This window comes from Thalassophryne amazonica, chromosome 4 (genome assembly GCF_902500255.1).
Source record: "Thalassophryne amazonica chromosome 4, fThaAma1.1, whole genome shotgun sequence".
Lineage (NCBI taxonomy): Eukaryota > Metazoa > Chordata > Actinopteri > Batrachoidiformes > Batrachoididae > Thalassophryne > Thalassophryne amazonica.
In genome coordinates this window covers 45,688,107-45,707,168 of record NC_047106.1, presented here as the reverse complement: position 1 = coordinate 45,707,168, position 19,062 = coordinate 45,688,107, and the positions used below count along the sequence as shown (strand labels likewise).

The following is a 19,062-nucleotide window of genomic DNA, read 5'->3' as shown; positions in this document are numbered from 1 at the left end:
ACTTGCTGTAGGTGTTGTCACATGTTTACATACATATGTCATGACAACATTGAGCTTTGAGTGAATTTTTTGGGTTCACCGACAGAGCATGTGGCTCTGTCCGTGGAGTTGGACTGCCAGTCTGTAGACAGAGGTTTGTTTCCATGTCTGGGTGTCATGCCTGTCTCTGTCCCTGAGCAAGATACTTAATCTGCATTGTCCCAGTCCATTCATCTGTTAAAGGGGACCAGCTTTGGCTGGGGAAGTAACCTGTAATGGGCTGATATCCTGTCCAGGCAAACACTTAAGACTTGCTATGGTTTCCGAGGATAACACCTACCCAGTCGGTCTTAGTTGGGTATAGGACTTGGTTTTTCTGTGCAATCTTTCTGCCCAGTGAAAGGAACAGTTCAAAGAAATCATTAAAGCCCAATGTTCCCATGACATTTATGACCATGATGAGTGTATGTAAACTTATGATCCCAACTTTTAAATGTTACAAGCCCCTTTTCTATGTGGAACTGGTAATTTTTTTATTTCTTTTGATTTGAAGATAACCTTATAACAACAGAGATTTGACATATTTGAGGTGATGGTTTTTACATACACAGTAACATTAAATAAAGCGCTTACTGAGCAAAAAAAAAGAAGTTATGCAAGTTAAAACCTGATACTGAGTAGTTTATCAGTGCAGAATTTCAGCATAACATTATTCACTTCTAATCTGATGTAACATTTACTGTCTATATTTGTTTTCATTTCATGTCTGCAGGTAAAGGAGAGGCCATTGAGACAACACTGGCAGCTCTCCAGGTTGTACCCGAACCTTTCCGCAGCTTTGCCAATACACTAGTGGATATCTGTGCATATGCAGGTCAGTTTCAGCACCTTCAACTTTCAGCTATTCCAAATTATACATTTGGTTGTTTCTGCACATTCAGGTATGTGTTAATCCTCCATATTTCTTCACATAAGCCTATTAAACACAATTAATTTACACACCAGGGCCCGCTTTTATAAATCAGTCTAATCTTTAAGTCTGCTGAACTTACTTAGTCGACTGCGGTTAGTCACCCAATATTATCCATCTAATCACTTGTAGATGAACCGTTTTGTGTTAGTTGTTTTTCACTAACATAATGGCCTTGCGAGTGTTGTTGCCAAGAAACGCCTCCAATGCATGAGAGTTTTGTTGACTTCCAGGTTGGTCGTTGTCATGAACTGTCTAGCCTTTGTTTTGATAACTGGTTTTATTAACATTTACGGACACATACGAACTGCAGAATGACCTGCTTAGCTCTTAGCCCAGCACTACTTCTTCTACATACTTACAGCACTTGCGTCTAGCCAACAACCGGCCCTGAATTGGGTCAGATACTGGCCTCTCTCTCCTAGCCTGTGATTGGTTGACGGCTGAGATGCTGATGTCAGCCTCACGTTGATGTGGCGCGAGCGCTGCTCTCCTGTTGGTCATTTAGGAGTGGAAAATGTCACGCCACAATGGAGGCCAATATCCGGCCCAATTCATAGCTGGGTCGGTTGTTGGGCTTGTTGCTGTGCACACAACGCTGCTCATTTGTAACAGCGACGTCTGGTGGCTAATGTGAGAACTGTCACAAACACATTACATGACAGTCGTCTGCTACAACCATGGCCAAAAGCAGAGGAAGGTCTCCTTTGATGAGCGATGTAGAAGTGCTCTTGAGAGTTCCATCAACTGGGGATACGTGATAGCCGCCAGTTTTTTGAGGTAAGACACTGAAGTTTTGCCGACTAAAATAAGATTAGCCTCCCCTGTACCAGGCTAGTACGTCCCTTCGGCTGTTCCCTTGTTTTCACTCTGGGTCACCACAGCAAATCCAAGGTGGATCTGCATGTTGATTTGGCACAGGTTTTATGTCGGATGTCCTTTCTGACTTAACTCCACATTACATGGAGAAATGTGGCAGGGGTGGAGTTTGAACTGGGAACCTTCTGCAAACCAAGCACACTAACCACATGTCCACCACCCCTGCCACTTGTCACCACTCTTGTACCAGGCTAAAATTTAAATTTAACCTTTATTTAATTAGATTAGTCCCATTGAGATTGAGATCTCTTTTACAAGGGAGACCTGAACTATTTTTTAGTTTCCAGTTCACCTAACCTGCATGTCTTTGGATCTGGGAGGAAGCCGGAACACCCGGAGGGAACCCACAAAAACATGGGGAGAATATGCAAACTCCACACAGAAAGGCCACAGGTGGGAATTGATCCCATGACCTTCTTGTTGTGAGGCAACAGTGCTAACCACTAAGCCAGTGTGGTGCCAACTTTAGTTGGGTAGCGCAAAACTTTAGCCAACTAAGCGCTTTGTGCCAGAGGTGGGACAAAGTCACTGTCAAGTCATCAATCAGCAAGTCCCACGTCAAGTCTTAAGTCAGCTTGCAAACAATTGGTGGTCATTATGACTTGAGACTTGACATGGGACTTGCTGATTCATGACTTGGTGACTTTGTCTCACCTCTGTTTTGTGCAATGACTAATGTAAAAAAAAAAAAAAAAAAAGTCAACTGAGTTTATTTGACTAAACAAGATTAGACTGCTTTATGAAACCAGGCCCTGTGGTTCTGTTGATTTAATATCCTATTTCTTGGATATTGTTGCAGTAATTTGTTTCTTCCACCATCCCAGGTTCTGGTAATGTGCTCAAGGTGCAACAACTCCTACACATCTGTAGTGAGCACTATGAAGCCAAAGAGAAGGAAAAAGAGGATGACAAGGACAAGAAAGATAAGAAGGACAAAGACAAAAAAGAGAGTGCCGCTGACATGGGCTCCCATCAGGTGTGCACGTGACTATCATCTGTTACCTTGTACTTTGAGCTATGAGAAATAAAACAAGTATAACATGTGATAATATTTTTTATTTTCCACTCTTAAGGGTGTAGCTGTTCTTGGGATTGCCCTTATTGCCATGGGGGAGGAAATTGGTTCTGAGATGGCGCTGAGAACATTTGGACATCTGGTCAGTAGCACTTATTCAATTTCTCACTTTGACTGAATGCTTTCTTATTCATGTCACAAAATGTCCCATTGAGCTTTGCAATTGTCCACAACATAAAACACTGCATCCCTGGAATTCACCAGGATGAAGGAGAACTTCATGGACTGATAGCAAATTAGCACAGTTAGAAGTGACACATCATAAATGTGAATAAAAAGAGGGCTTATCAGAAAGCATCAGCGCCAGAACTTACTGCTTGATGAGATGCCATCAGAACCCATGCAGTAAATTTTAATGCAGCCTTCCACAAATGTTCAGTACCCACTGTAGTTACACCACTTAACCATCGTCATAACCACCATGGCTGTAGTAATGGTTTTGTACCATATGTGCAACTCTTGTTTTTACATGTGACATCATAAATATAAACATGCAAAAACCCCAAGAGGGGAGGGTAAATTCTACTTTGTAGTTTTCCTGTGCGTGTCTGTGAGTGAATAGTCTTTATATATATATATATATATATATATATATATATATATATATATATATATATATATATATATATATAATTTTTTATTTTTTTGCTGTCATATTTCTTAAATTTCCCTGTACTTCTGGAGTAATGTGGCTACATTGTGTTAGCGAGCTCATGTAAATTGACTAACAGCACAGTTATTCTGTTTATCCCATCAGCTTCGTTACGGTGAGCCCACCCTGAGGCGAGCTGTACCTCTGGCGTTGGCTCTCATTTCAGTGTCAAATCCTCGTCTGAACATTTTGGACACATTGAGCAAGTTTTCCCATGATGCTGATGCTGAGGTCTCCCACAATTCTATCTTTGCCATGGGCATGGTTGGCAGCGGTAAGTCCTAATATACTGTAGGCACTCTATACAAGGCAGTAACCTGTGTCAAAGTCATCATTCCCAAGGAATGACCCAAGGTTTAATTACTTAATTTCCTCATTTGTGTGATGCAACTGATTGTAATCCTTATAGCATGCATCTTTAAATGTGATGTATGATTTTCACTTACGCATATTTCTTCATTCTGTAAACATGAGTTTAATGTTGTTTTCCATAGGCACAAATAATGCACGTTTAGCTGCCATGCTGCGGCAGCTTGCACAGTATCATGCAAAAGACCCCAACAACCTCTTCATGGTTCGACTGGCACAGGTAAGTGGCAACCTCAAAGACACTCCAGAAACAAATAAACTGTAGTGATTATGTGTATGTTATTTGTATTTACTTATTTTTTGCTGTTTGTAATTTCACAGGGTCTGACTCATTTAGGTAAAGGCACACTCACCCTCTGTCCATACCACAGTGACAGACAGCTGATGAGTCAGGTGGCTGTAGCAGGATTGCTCACTGTACTTGTGTCCTTCCTTGATGTCAAGAACAGTAAGTGCATTTTCTTCAGTTACCAGCTTGAGTCAACACATTTGCTGTTGTCTTGTATCTGCCACCTGGCATTTATTACTGTTATTTAATAATCCATTCTCTGTCGGGCAGTGGAAAGTAAACAGGGTTTATTATCATGGTCAAAAAAATCATCATGGATGTGCATAGTGAAATCTATCAGTTGCAATCTGGGTTATGGTTAAGGCTGCATTGTCAGAGCTCCTCAGGATAGGTCTTTGGTTTTTCTGGTTTATTAATTTCCCACACTTTATTCACTTTGTGTGTTTCAGTAATTCTGGGGAAGTCTCACTACATCCTCTATGGTCTGGTAGCAGCCATGCAGCCACGCATGTTGGTCACCTTTGATGAGGAGCTTCGACCGCTGCCTGTCTCTGTCAGAGTTGGACAGGTAAAACCTTCAGTAGAAATTATCTGGTGGGGATAAAAGATTGAGTTAGTTGCAAATGTCATCTCATTGGTCAGTTTTTCTTGTCATGGAAAAAGATAACAAAAAGAGGCTCAGTCTTTCCTACAGGTAAATGAAAATGTTTCAATAATCATAGTCTTTATGTAATTATAGCTTCCCTAAAAACATTGATGGACGGGGTTTCTCATTGTCAGGACCGCCAACTCTTTTCAGATATTGAAGGAGTAATGGAACATCACCATAACTTTTGCTTGAGTTTCTTTTACAAATAACTGGACAGTGTTAACAGCTGTAATCATTTGTTATGATTGATGATGGATATATTTCTGACCTGCATCTCTGACCGACAGTTGGATCCATAAGTATTTAAACAGTGACATTATTTTTTTATTTTTTATCTCTGAACACCACTATAGTAGAGTTGAAACGTCACAATCATGTTGTAATTGAAGTGTAGACTTCCAGCTTAGTTTCTTCATAAAAGTATCACATGATAGAAGGATGGTCACTTTTATACAGTGTTCCACCATCTTCTGAGGCCAAATGATGCTAACATAATTGTAAGTGTAAAGATTACTATTAATGCTTGGCTGAAAATTCTTATCAATTGCCAGTTGCAAAGGATTCAAATCATAGACATCACCAAATGTAGAGTTTCATTCTTTGAGATGCTTCATCAAGCCTCAACTTTAGTTACAGCTTATTTGTCAGTCTTTCTTTCTTCATTTTCTTTTTCTCTTCAGTAAGTAAAAATCATGTTTGGTTTGATCAGTCAGGTGACTGACTTGGCTTTTGAATATTCCATTTCTTTACCTTGAGAAGCTCTTAGGTTGTTTTCACAGTTTGTTTGTTTGACTTTACACTGGTAATATTGACCAAAACACTTCAGAATTCATTCTGCTACTTTCATCAGCAGTCGTATCATCAACAAAGGCCAGTTATCCAGTTCCACTGGCAGCCATACATGCTCATGCCGTAACATTGCCTCTACTATTTTTGATAGATAATGTTGTATACTTTACATCATGGTCCAGGCCTTTAATCACCTATTTTCAAATAATCTTGGTCTCATGTCAAAAGAACCTCATTCCAGAATTGAGCAGGCCTTTTTTTTTTTCTTCAATGGGGAAAAAAGACTTTTCTGGCAAATTCTAATCTGGCGCTCCTATTCTTGAGTGTTCCCATTGGTTTGTACCTTGTTGCAAGTACTCTTTTTTACATTTATGATGGCGCCTCTTCATTGCAGACTTTGATCGAGACAAGTTGACTGCCAATGTGTTTTTGATGACTCAGTGTTGTGAATAGGCTTTTTTTTTATTGCCAAGGGAAGAATTCTGCCATCATCCACTTTGATTAACTTATTTTTGGTTTTACTGAGATGGCCAGTGCATTCCTTCTTTTTGCCACTGTTGGAAGTTCTGCTATTTGTCTGGGTTTGCTTATTTTCAATACAGTGATGCCCTCCTTCACTTGCATTAACACCTCTTTAACCTCATAGCATACCAGTGAGGGACCAAGACACCTGGCCTTGAAACTACTTTTCAGTCAATTGTCCAATGACTTATGGCCTCTGAACTAAATAGTAAATATATTTTTGTTAAACCCCCATGAATTAAATCTGAAAGTCTACAGTACGATAAGCACATCTTGCTTCATTTTGACTCAACCGTGGTGGTACACAGAGGCTATATTACAAAAGTTGTCACTGTCTGGACAGATGTACCCAACTCTACATATGGAGTAGACCAAATTTAATCAAGGCTATTTTCATTAAACAATTTTTAGGTAGCCAGTATGTTTCTCCTGTTTCAATTCCACACACACATTTGTGAGAAAATGTAATTGAAACTGTCAGAGTAACTAACACAGCACATCTTGAGCTACTATAATTACAATCCCTGGCAAAAATTATGGAATCACTGGCCTCGGATGATGTTCATTCAGTTGTTTAATTTTGTAGAAAAAAAAGCAGATCACAGACATGACACAAAACTAAAGTCATTTCAAATGGCAACTTTCTGGCTTTAAGAAACACTATAAGAAATCAAGAAAAAAGACTGTGACAGTCAGTAACGGTTACTTTTTTAGATCAAGCAGAGGAAAAAAATATGGAATCACTCAATTCTGAGGAATAAATTATGGAATCACCCTGTAAATTTTCATCCCCCAAACTAACACCTGCATCAGATCAGATCTGCTTGTTGACATTGACCCTATGCCATGACATTGACCCTATGTGTCTTTTTGCAAGGAATGTTTTCACAGTTTTTGCTCTATGGCAAGATGCATTATCATCTTGAAAATGATTTAATCATCCCCAAACATCCTGTCAATTGTCCAAAATATCAACGTAAACTTGTGCATTTATTGATGATGTAATGACAGCCATCTCCCCAGTGCCTTTACCTGACATGCAGCCCCATATCATCAATGACTGTGGAAATTTACATGTTCTCTTCAGGCAGTCATCTTTATAAATCTCATTGGAACGGCACCAAACAAAAGTTCCAGCATCATCACCTTGCCCAATGCAGATTCGAGATTCATCACTGAATATGACTTTCATCCAGTCATCCACAGTCCACGATTGCTTTTCCTTAGCCCATTGTAACCTTGTTTTTTTTCTGTTTAGGTGTTAATGATGGCTTTGTTTAGCTTTTCTGTATGTAATCCCATTTCCTTTAGGCGGTTTCTTACAGTTCGGTCACAGACGTTGACTCCAGTTTCCTCCCATTCGTTCCTCATTTGTTTTGTTGTGCATTTTTCGATTTTGAGACATATTGCTTTAAGTTTTCGGTCTTGACGCTTTGATGTCTTCCTTGGTCTACCAGTATGTTTGCCTTTAACAACCTTCCCATGTTGTTTGTATTTGGTCCAGAGTTTAGACACAGCTGACTGTGAACAACCAACATCTTTTGCAACATTGCGTGATGATTTACCCTCTTTTAAGAGTTTGATAATCCTCTCCTTTGTTTCAATTGACATCTCTCGTGTTGGAGCCATGATTCATGTCAGTCCACTTGGTGCAACAGCTCTCCAAGGTGTGATCACTCCTTTTTAGATGCAGACTAACGAGCAGATCTGATATGATGCAGGTGTTAATTTTGGGGATGAAAATTTACAGGGTGATTCCATAATTTTTTCCTCAGAATTGAGTGATTCCATATTTTTTTCCTCTGCTTGGTCTAAAAAAGTAACCGTTACTGACTGCCACAATCTTTTTTTCTTGATTTCTTATAGTGTTTCTTAAAGCCAGAAAGTTGCCATTTGAAATGACTTTAGTTTTGTGTCATGTCTGTGATCTGCTTTTTTTTCTACAAAATTAAACAACTGAATGAACATCCTCCGAGGCCGGTGATAACATAATTGTTGCCAGGGGTTGTACTAGCACAATAATGCAGTGCTGTTACACCACATTTTACACATTTGTTGGCTAATAAACATGCAGTGACAACAAAAATGGAAAACACTGAAACATGAAGCTATATGAGATATGCGTTTGTACCAATATTTGCTAAAAATGTTTAAAAGTCCCCACCCCCGGTGGTAGCAGAAATAATATTTGTGTGATCTGTCAACAGGCGGTGGATGTCGTGGGCCAGGCAGGCAAGCCGAAGGCCATCACTGGTTTCCAGACCCACACCACGCCGGTGTTGCTGGCTCATGGAGAGCGAGCAGAGCTGGCCACAGAGGAGTACATCCCTGTCACCCCGATTCTAGAGGGATTCGTTATCCTCCGCAAGAATCCCAATTATGAAACATAGATGGCCCCTGCTCTGTTGTTGGAGTTGCCCTGCGTCTCCATGCAGTTATTATAATTTACATGTTAACTGCATAGTGAGAAAGATCGAATCAGGTGGTTGAGGTCTGATTAACTGGACTGGTATGACACAGGGAGAAAGAACTGGGACCTCATTAACATTATGTCATTGGTTTCGTTGTTTCCGACATTGATCAACATGCCTCATGTACCAAACCAGCTGTTTGAGCGGCCCAGGGCCTGTTAAGAAGATGGACATGCTCACCATCCCATGTCGGTTTCAGCCTCGCTCCCATTCAGTACTTGAGATATTCTCTCCCCATTTAAGTCATCTTCAGTTGTCTTTTTGTTGTTATGGCATTTAAATGTCTTCTTGATCACATTTTTGCTTCAGAATTATTGCTTTTTGTTACAGTACTGTAAAAGGTTTAAACAAAAATAAACATTTGGATCACACGGTGACAATTATTTGGTTGTTTTTGTTTTCCATTGTGATCTGAAGTTTGCACGCCCTTATCATGGTCAAATGTCACAGCAATATTGATTTGTTTGAACTGTTTTTTCTGGGGTAACATGATGGTACAACATGCATCCCATCATTTAACAAAATGATGGACATTTTATATTTATTTTTACATTCATGTGGAGTAATAAAATTTAAAGTACCCCACTGCTAACATTTGCTTGAACGTTCCCTGGTGAGTTTGAACTTGACCAGATGCTTGTGACAGCCTCAAAAATGTTCTGGCAGAATTGTGGTTAGCTATTGACCATGCTTGACAGAATTCTGACACTGACTTAAGTCCTCAGAGCAGTCCAGATATTTTCAACAAGGTTAAAGTTAGGTCTTTCAGAAGGATATTTCAAAGGTTATATGTTAGCCTGTGTTATCTCATTGACAACCAGCTCTGATGGATCTTTGGAACATCCAACTGCCCCAAGTTCCCTCAAGGTGATGTTTGCTCAAGATTTTTGAGACTCTTAAATTGTTTAATCCACTTTGTGCAATGCACCAGACAGTTCCCCTGGCAACAAAACAGCCTTAGAATGCTGTGTTCTCACGAGTGTGCTAAGCTGTTCGTGGGGTAGAATGTCGCCTTTATTCTAAATGTACTTATCATTATGGCCAAACAACCCCATCTTTGTATCATCTTAGAAAGTTGTTCCCTACCCCCTTTCTCTCTTTCTCCCTCTTGTTTTGGTCAGCTGCAATCTAGTTGAACTTGAGTGTGTTGATAATTGGAGCAGTGGTTTATTTGTTACACACAGCCTGCCAGTTCATGCTGACATAAAACGGGTTTGTAGCTATTTCAGCAGCTCCCAGGTCATGGTACTGGCTGTACGTTGGTGCTTCCTGAGTTGTTGCATACCATCCAAACCGGTTTCCTTTCAACTGAGCATTGTGTCAAATATGTACCCTACCTCCAGAGCCAAAATATTTGTACTGGTTGATGTCGATCTAATTGCTATGAAATTCAGCTCAATTGCTATGGTGGTTACCTCCTTGACTAGGACAAAGCCATGTGCCTGGTTTAGGCCCAAAGGCCTGAAGATATAATTTGGACGCCTACACATAAGGTCAACTATATCCTCTTCTGATACTGTATGTGGGTGATCAGTGACAGTCTCATATGAGCGTGAAATTTATGGCTTTAATGGGTGTATGTAAACATCTGACCACAGCTATCACATAAAGCATCTCATTTACATGTAGGAGATTCTCCACAAGGGGGAGGTGTTATGTTCTGCACAAGCTAACATGCTTCAAGAACACAGCTGCTATATGTATAATGGTCTCAAAAATGTATCCCCGCTCCCCTGAATTCAAGTAAAATACAGCATATCAACATTGTGTAAGACTCCAACAAATGGCGCTATATTGAGCTTTAATTGGATGTCACTTATCAAATGTACACTTAAATCATTTTATTTATATATAAACTCTTATTTTCTATTTCTCCCGAGATTGCATTTATAGAAGAGAAGGGTTTTTTTTTCTTGCCTACAGATGAAGCACATCAGATGCTGTTGTCTTTTAGGACTGAAGCTGTGCTTTTCAGCACATTGTCCAGATTTGGTGTGACTACTCGGTGGACACTGAGGACATCATACATACTGGACTAAACCTATCATACCACTACATTCTGGTTGCATCTAGATAATTTTGAGGTCTTATTCTATACCTGTGGATCATAGGCGTAGGAGGTGGGGGGAGCAACCACTCCCCCCCCCCGGGCTTGGCAAAATGCTCAAATTCAGGTAGATGGGCTAGGAAATTCGGGCATGGGCCATGTAGACTCGGAATACAGAATAGAATGACCTAAAACGTCAGACTTATTTTCACAATTAATGTAAACAATCAAACCGCTATTTGGTCACCAATAAATATGGGTATATATATACGGTAATTTAAAAAGTCATGGGGGTTTCTGAAATTCGGGCAAATTTGGTGTCGCCCCCCCCCAAATAGACCCCACCTCCTACGCCTATGCTGTGGATTAAACATAGCACTGTTTGATTGTACCTGATGATGTAAATGTTACCTGAACTGGCTGTCCTGACCATTTACGACTTCACCAGCAGAGATGATATGATTCCTTCTGTATGTGTCTGGTTGTTTGTGTTCGCTGTAACCGAGGTGATGGATGGATTCCAGTTCTAAGTAACTGGACAGTGACACAATAATTGACATTTCACCACCTGTCTGCGTCCTTGGACAAGATTCTTCATCTGCATCGTCCTATTCCACCTAACTGTAAAGGGTTGCCAGTCTTGGCGGGGGAAGTAACTTGTGATGGACTCTTGTCCCGTCCAGGTAAAGTTGTAGATTCTCATCAGATTCACGCTACGATATCCAGCAAAAATGAGCTTCAGGGTCAAAATAAAATAGATGTTTATTGTTTCTGGTGACACTTTCCAAACACCAACACAGCAGCTTTAAAAACCAACAAACAGCTTCACAGGATGGCAAGACCTTAAAATACCAAAAAAAAAAGTGCTTAGCTCCTTGAGGTATGATAATTTTAGATATATAAACAGACTTATTATTTGCACATGTTGATATGCATTACTGAATGTCTGGTTTGTGTGTTGGGGTGGAGGCTGCCACTCTGGGGAAAAGGCTGTTCCTTAGCCTGTTTGTGTCCTTATAGTGTGGTACCTCTTCCCCAATGTCAGAGGAGCAAACGGAATGTCCTGGGTGACTGTTATTCTTGAAGATGGCCCATTGACTTACTCTGCAAGTGCTCCTAAATAGAAGTTATGAGAATTTTGAACTTGAGAACTTCAGAATTTTAAAAATATAGCCTTTTTATTCTGCATTCTAAGGTAATCCAGGAAGCCAAATACTGACTCTCTAGTAATCAGTTTTAATACACAATTTTGGAAATCTTCCATTTCTACATGCAGTGGTGTCCATCAATCAGCCTTTGTTTGTGTGAGACCTTTCTCATATTTTATCACACCTTTGATCATCAGCTGTTATAGTGGTCAAGTAATCGGTTGCCTTTTCACACCTGATGGAAATATCTAAAAACACCATCATGTGATTCCCATCAGAATTCAAACTGATGTCAAGTGATCACAACTTCCAGCTGGTCATATTTCAAACACTGGAAAAATATTCTAATTGATTCCATTGCAATGGAAACACTTGTCTTGCTGGTTGCCGGAACAATAATCATCAGTTTATTTTTCCAGCTGTGGTCACATAACCACATGTGGTTATGTGACCCAGTGGTCATCAGTGTTACCAGTTACTTTATTTACTTTAATTACATTCAGCAGCTGCTGATAAGTTGTTGGCAGCTAACAGGTACTTTTAAATTGAGTATCAATAAAGTAACTAAGGTACTTTTTCAAGGAGTAATCAGTAATCGGATTACTTTTTCAAGGTCACTGTGACAATACTGGTGGTCATGTCATCACTCCGTTTTACACCTGACAGAATCCAGAAAACTCATTTTTTATTTATTTTATTTCTTTTTTATTTTTGTTATTTGGGATTTTTTTTTTTTTTTTTTTTGCATTTATGAATAAAAACTGGAGATCATAAAACACATCGTAAAAGTTTCTCAGAACATACACAAAATCAAAGGCGTGAATTGAAACCTCTAGCACTTTGTGTATTTTGTGCTGTTATTGGGAAACATTTTCACGTGATGGGATTTTGCCGGAATTACCTTGCTACCGGCTTCCGGGAAGATTTTCCGTCCGTCCGGCTCTGCGGACTCAAGGAGAGAAAGGTAACGCCATGGTTTTTGCTCACTTCTTCATTAAAATACCTTCTTTTGTGCAAATAAGTCAAACTGCTTTTACATCCAGAAGAGCCAGTGTCATTCTCTGGTGTGTTTGACATTTTGGTCTTGATATATAATTAGCTGTTGGGACTTTGTTTGCCGCTTTCTGGTGTCCCTGCTGGTTTTTAAGGATTAGCTAGCTAGCATTGCTAGCATCCCCGTGCTAAGGCGACGTGGGTGTTCTTTCTTTACTCCAGCTAAACCGACTAAAGCCACGGCATACTGCTGTCCCGGGGAGCCCTTGCCATGTGTTGAAACAACATTTGTACATGATGTGCAAGTGAGTGTGACACTCCTCTCCAAACGTGTGTCCGGTGATGAAATCTAACTTACCCCTCTCTCTTCTACGGCCTTAATGGCATCGCACTGCTGCCACCTGCTGCATCAGTCCATTATAGCAGTACTAAATCCTCTCGATGAGTCCATGTCTTTCAAGTACTTAAAAAGTCAACACTCCCCCTCTCGACCTTCTGGCTAAATTGCTTTCTACATAAACTTCTTTTAGTACTTACAATGATTTATTAAGTTTTTACTCTTTAATCGATTCAAAAATGACGATCTATTTTGTAAATAAAATATTTTGAAGTAAAATAAAATGCTAATACTGTAAAGGTGTTCATTGGTTATGATTTTTATCATTTATATTAAAACTTGTGGCATTTGAAAGTGCTGGATTGTGGTGACAGTATTTCACAAGACTTTATTTAAAATTCAGTTGGTCTGGTGGTTCAATCAATCAATCAATCAATTTTTTTTTATTTCAAACTTAGTTGTCAATTCCAGTATCATGGCAGTTCACAATATAAGCAGATCAAATGAACAAAGCTTCTTTGTACTCTCTGTACCTCTACACTCTACACAAGAAGCAAAACAAAAAATGACAAGAAAGTTCGAAAGGGAGTGGGAAGAAGTAAAAATCCCACCCCCAGTGCATATATCTTCAGTGGTTGCTTAATTGACAGTAAATACAACTGCAGTTAATTTACAGTACCTAAATATTTTTACAATTTCCCCCAAAAAGTGATCTCCAGTTTAAATAAAACATTAAAAAAGAAACCTCAGCAGTGCCACACAGATAACATGAATGCAGAATGCCACAGACTTCCATTTTTTATCTAATAACAGCCATGGACTTGCTGCCAGTAGAACTGCAGGTTGAGTGCTGAAGTATGTAGGTATCATGGACCTACTCAGTGTGGAGAAGGCCTACGGCCACATGCCATCCATCCACACACCAAGTCTTTGGAGAGAGGTGAAGATGTACAGGGTTGATGACCAGTACTTGCCAGAAGTGTGGGAGTTTATGACCAAGGAAGTGGGATGCCACTTGAAGGAACTTCATTTGCCCTACATGGCAGAAGAAGAGATAAGCTTCAACAACGGGGGAAAAGACTTTTCATTGGCAATACTTATCATGTCTTTTAGTGTCTTTAAGTGTATTATTTATTTTACCAGGTAATAGCATAAAGGTTCTAATAATTTATTTATTTTGTAAGACACACTTAGGATTTGATTAATTGTGTAGAATGAAAGCAGAAATTATAGTCAGTTAAATTATTGCAGACAGTCATTCCATTTGTGCATGGTAACTTATTACGGACACATACTGTCATGCAAAATAGTAAATAAATTGTGATGAAATTAATACACTTTAGCCATTTTTTGCAGTATGATAAGAGTCAAAAAGCACTGTTTTAGGCAAAGGAAAACTGTCCAAATTGCACTCAGAATGCACCAAATTGCACCATTTTCAAAATGCTGCACAGTCTGTCCACTCACGGAAAATGTTCAGTCAAAAAATTTTCAGTTGCTTGCAGCCATGTTTGTATTTAGGTACATATTCACCTAATAATTGCAACAGTTTTGTTTTTGTTTGTTTGTTTAAGGGGTTGAAGGTGACTGAGTGCAAATCGGCTATAGAGTCAATATTCAATCAATTGTCACCAACTGACCAGACATTTAGCTCATCTAATTTATTCAGAAAGTAGGTTTGGGGAATAAATGATAAAGGCAGGAAAGTCACAGCTAAAACAGTTCAATGAGGACCTTTTGTAATTTAAGTAATAAAAGTCCTTCATGTTTCTCTTCATTCTTTAGTGTAGTTTACATTGGAGTATGGTGTGTGGACAGTATTTAAGGCAATTATATATATATTAGTAGTTTTATGACTGTTTTTGTCATGATTTTAATGAAATTCAATTTATTTATATCGCAGCAAATCATAATATGTCACCATAAAATATTATGTTAAAATGTTGATGGTAAGGTCTAGACTTTACCATCCCCATGAGTAAGAACACTGGTCACAGTGGGAAGGATAAACTCCCTATAGCTTTTATCTTATAGGAAGATATCTAAAGCCGACCAGACTCCCTGGGATGCCATGTGTTTTGCTATTCAAGAAAGGACAGAACAAAAGGCACAGGACAAGACTGCCATACTGTGCCATAACATATAATGAGGAAATTGCAACTGAATGAGTAAATATAACTTATATGGTGCACAGTAGAGGGATGACATAATTGAATACACAAGATGAGCTATAGATCAGAGCCCCGGAGCAGACGCGTAGGTCTGTGTGTATGTCAATATAGATCTCTGTAATCCGATGGGAGATATCCAGAAAGTCCACTCTGCAAATGCCAGATGCAAAGATATTTTGATACTAATTCAAGTGACTGTCCTCTATTCTCATAAATAATTAAAATCCTGCATACTTTCAGAGAAGAGATCAGGATACACTGGTTAAGTACAATGCACCCATCATGTGGGGTCTCATGTGACTTGTTAGAAAATGCAAGCAAATAATCTAAGTGGCTGAGTCACAGTTATCTGTAAACACTAGCAGGTTCTCACCAGATTTTTGCACAGCATAGGAATAATTTAGCACGGCATAGCTGCAAAAGGTGAGCACCACAAGCCACGAGTATTGCAGTTGAACCTTATAACCCTCTGAAACACTATTTCCTGCATTTGAAGGCCAGATTTTGTGAAGTAAAAGCCAAAGGGTTTTTTTTTAAATATCTTTCTTCCAGCCTTACTTTAAAGCAAAAGGGTTTTTTTTTTTTTTTTATGAATTGTGGAAAGGTCATAATAGAATGGAGTTAGAGAGCTACTCAACCTTGACAAATTAATACTCAGAGACACTGTATATGACAAGAAATGTTTCATTCAAAGACTGCCAAAATGTTTCCTCTCAGAAGCACACAAAAATACAATGTTTTCCAGTGAGCTTTACATTTGGCGTACACACGAAGCAAAAAAAAGGAGTACTCAGGTAAAATGTACCTGAACATTCACAGCTAGCCAAGCTGAAGATATTAACGTTAACCCAGTATGTGGCAAGTCCCAGCATGTGAAAAAGGGAGGCTTAAAATGGAAGTGGTGACACTGAGCCTCCTTTTGCACATGCTCGCCAGTTGTCATACCGGGATTGGTTTCCTGTACTTCTGTGACCGGTCTCAAACTATACGTCATTCGCAACAAACCTTCTACAGAGACTGCTGAAAACAAAGTACTTGTGAGTACTCGTTTTTATGACAGCATTTACGTAGCTTTGAGAAAACGTCGTAGCATGCTGTTGAATGAAATGTAGCTGCTAAAGTTAAGAGCGGAGTCGCAGATTATTACAAATTTACGTAAGTGTGATGTCATGTAATGATGACTCAATTTAAGTGATAACTGGTTCATTTTGATGCAGGTCACTGTAAAAGGCAGTAGTCGCTCTCCACTGTGAGAAGACTTGGTGCTTGTGCACATCCATTATGAACGCAGCCTCTTAAAAACAGTCCTCTGCTAGAGGCTTTGTAGCACAGACAGCAGAGTCAGCACATGTTAGGATCCAAAATATGACAGACTTTCTCAAAAAATTAAGAGTTTTGGGGTGAACTGTGTCATCTCCTCTCTGTACATCCTATGTAAATCTGAGCCATCACTTTCGAATGAAAAGCTCAGAAGCTTCATTGTCAGATGTAGCAGCGTATGTTTCACTCTGTCGGCCATTGGGATGTTTTTTGCTTTTCCTAAAATGTATGTCACACGCCACAAAACGCAGACTAAGATGTTTTCCAGAAATGCATCTGCTGACTCACCAAAGCGAGAGGGATAATTAGCAATAAAACATCATTAGCAACCACTAATTATTACTGTATGTGTGCTGATAGACTTAAATCATGAATATTTTGTGTTGCTAACTGGGACGTTAAATGACGAACGACATGTCCTTTAAAAAAGAAAATAAAAACAACCGAAAAACCCCCTACACTGGTTGAAACACAGGGTAGGGACCCAAATCACAACGTAGGAGTCCCCTACGCTCAACTGCGCTGGTGAGAACCTTGAGTAGCCATGTGTGTTATGTTGTCATTTCTTATATACATATCAAGTACTCATTTGATTATTTTACAAATCAATTTAAAAGATTGTGATTAATTGCAATTCTCAATACTTGTTAGTCTGTAGAAATTCAAGTTTTAGCACCCATGTTGGTATTTCTAATGTTTGCTCAGTTTTGTATTGATAAATACTTTTCTTTTACATTATTTTTTCCAGGCACTTGGCTGGTGAGGTGGCTAAAGAGTGGCAGGAGGTGGAAGAGAATGACAAAACTCAGCAAGAGATACTGATGAAATTGGTAAAGGAAATTGTACCTTACAACATGGCACACAATGCCGAGCATGAAGCGTGCGACCTACTGATGGAGATCGAGAGACTGGACATGCTGGAGGATTACATTGACGAAAACGCCTATGGCAAGGTTTGCCTCTATCTCACTAGGTGGGTTCAGGTTTTACATTTTACACACAAAATGTTGCTCTAGGGCCTAATAATGAAATATCACTGCTGATGTGTTCCGTTACATAATACACACTTGTTCGTGTTGGGTCCACCATGCCCACCACATTTCTAACACTGCCTTATTCCTCCAGCTGTGTGAGTTACGTTCCTGAGCCAGAAAACTCTGCGCTGTTGAGATGTTCTCTGAACATCTTCAGGAGGTTTAATCGTTATCCAGAGGCCTTGCGACTGGCTCTTATGCTCAACGATGTGGAACTAGTAGAAAACATCTTCACATCTTGCAAGGACATGTAAGGATGCAATATACCTATTGAAGTCATTGAGCAGTTCTGAAGATTAAAATATACTGTATTTGCACGTCTGAGGGCTCAGGGCCGAACATCAGCCCACCTCCTTTTTTTGAAGAAAGTTGGTTAAATGCCCAAAATAAATTACAAGGAACAAATTTATCGAATGAGGGGAAAAAAGGACAAAAAAAATGTAAACAGGTGAGTTGTTTGTAATTTTGTGATGAAATCAGACATTTTATTGCACTGGGCATTCTGACAAACATAATATTGGCCATGCTCGTACACTGGCCCACCCCCTCTTCGGGCAGAATTTCACGTGGAGAGCCCTGGGTGCTCTGATGGGTGAATATGCTATATCTTGCTTACTGTACTTTGTTTTCCATTATTGGGTTTTAGCTACTTTTTCTGTTGACCACTTTCTGTCCTGTATGGTTTAAATTGAAATTTAAACTCTTCCACTGATGAAGTACACCTTTGTGCCTTGCAGACTTATCCAGAAGCAACTGGCCTTCATGCTGGGTCGTCACGGGATGTTTTTGGAGCTCAATGAAGATGTAGAAGACTACGAGGACCTGACAGAAATTATGTCTAATGTGCAGCTTAACAGCAACTTTCTGGCCCTTGCAAGAGAGGTAAGAAAAGATTGGGTTAGAGTAAAGACATGGCCTGTCTCTGTTGGTTGGTCATGTTCTTACCTTGGCAGTTGTGTACAGTGCAAGAAAAATAGAATAATTTGAAACATGGAGGAGGTAAAAGTTTATGGAAATTTTGCACACAGTAGTTAAAATGTGGATTAAATAGATGACATGTAGAAAGTACTTTGTTTATGTATTTAGTTATTTAGCAAAAGGTTTGGGGATGTTTTTAAGGAAAGATGTTGTATATGATCAAATATTAATAATAAGCAGTAGAATCCTGCACAGAAATATTCACCCCTCTGAATTGTAACTTTATGTTAAAATAAATGCAAATTGCCATCTTTTTTAATTTAGAGTTTGGAACATTGTTTTATTTTGATCATAACTGAGATGGTTGGAACATTTTCTTTTATCTTTTATTACATGCATCTGCTGTGGTGCATTTGATTGATGTCCGCACGTGCAGTAGCACAGGTATTA

The 19,062-nt window shown here is 39.3% G+C and overlaps 1 protein-coding gene across 1 annotated transcript in view; it reads left to right on the top strand.

Moving 5' to 3' along the window:
* psmd2 (proteasome 26S subunit, non-ATPase 2) overlaps window positions 1–9,018 on the top strand; it is a 34,357-nt gene extending 25,339 nt beyond the window's left edge. The window contains 8 exon segments of the mRNA XM_034167814.1: window positions 752–853; window positions 2,653–2,804; window positions 2,902–2,985; window positions 3,661–3,829; window positions 4,050–4,144; window positions 4,246–4,372; window positions 4,663–4,781; window positions 8,381–9,018. Coding sequence (XP_034023705.1) covers window positions 752–853; window positions 2,653–2,804; window positions 2,902–2,985; window positions 3,661–3,829; window positions 4,050–4,144; window positions 4,246–4,372; window positions 4,663–4,781; window positions 8,381–8,563 — 1,031 coding nt within the window. The 3' untranslated portion in view covers window positions 8,564–9,018.
* The last annotated feature ends 10,044 nt before the right edge of the window (window positions 9,019–19,062 follow it).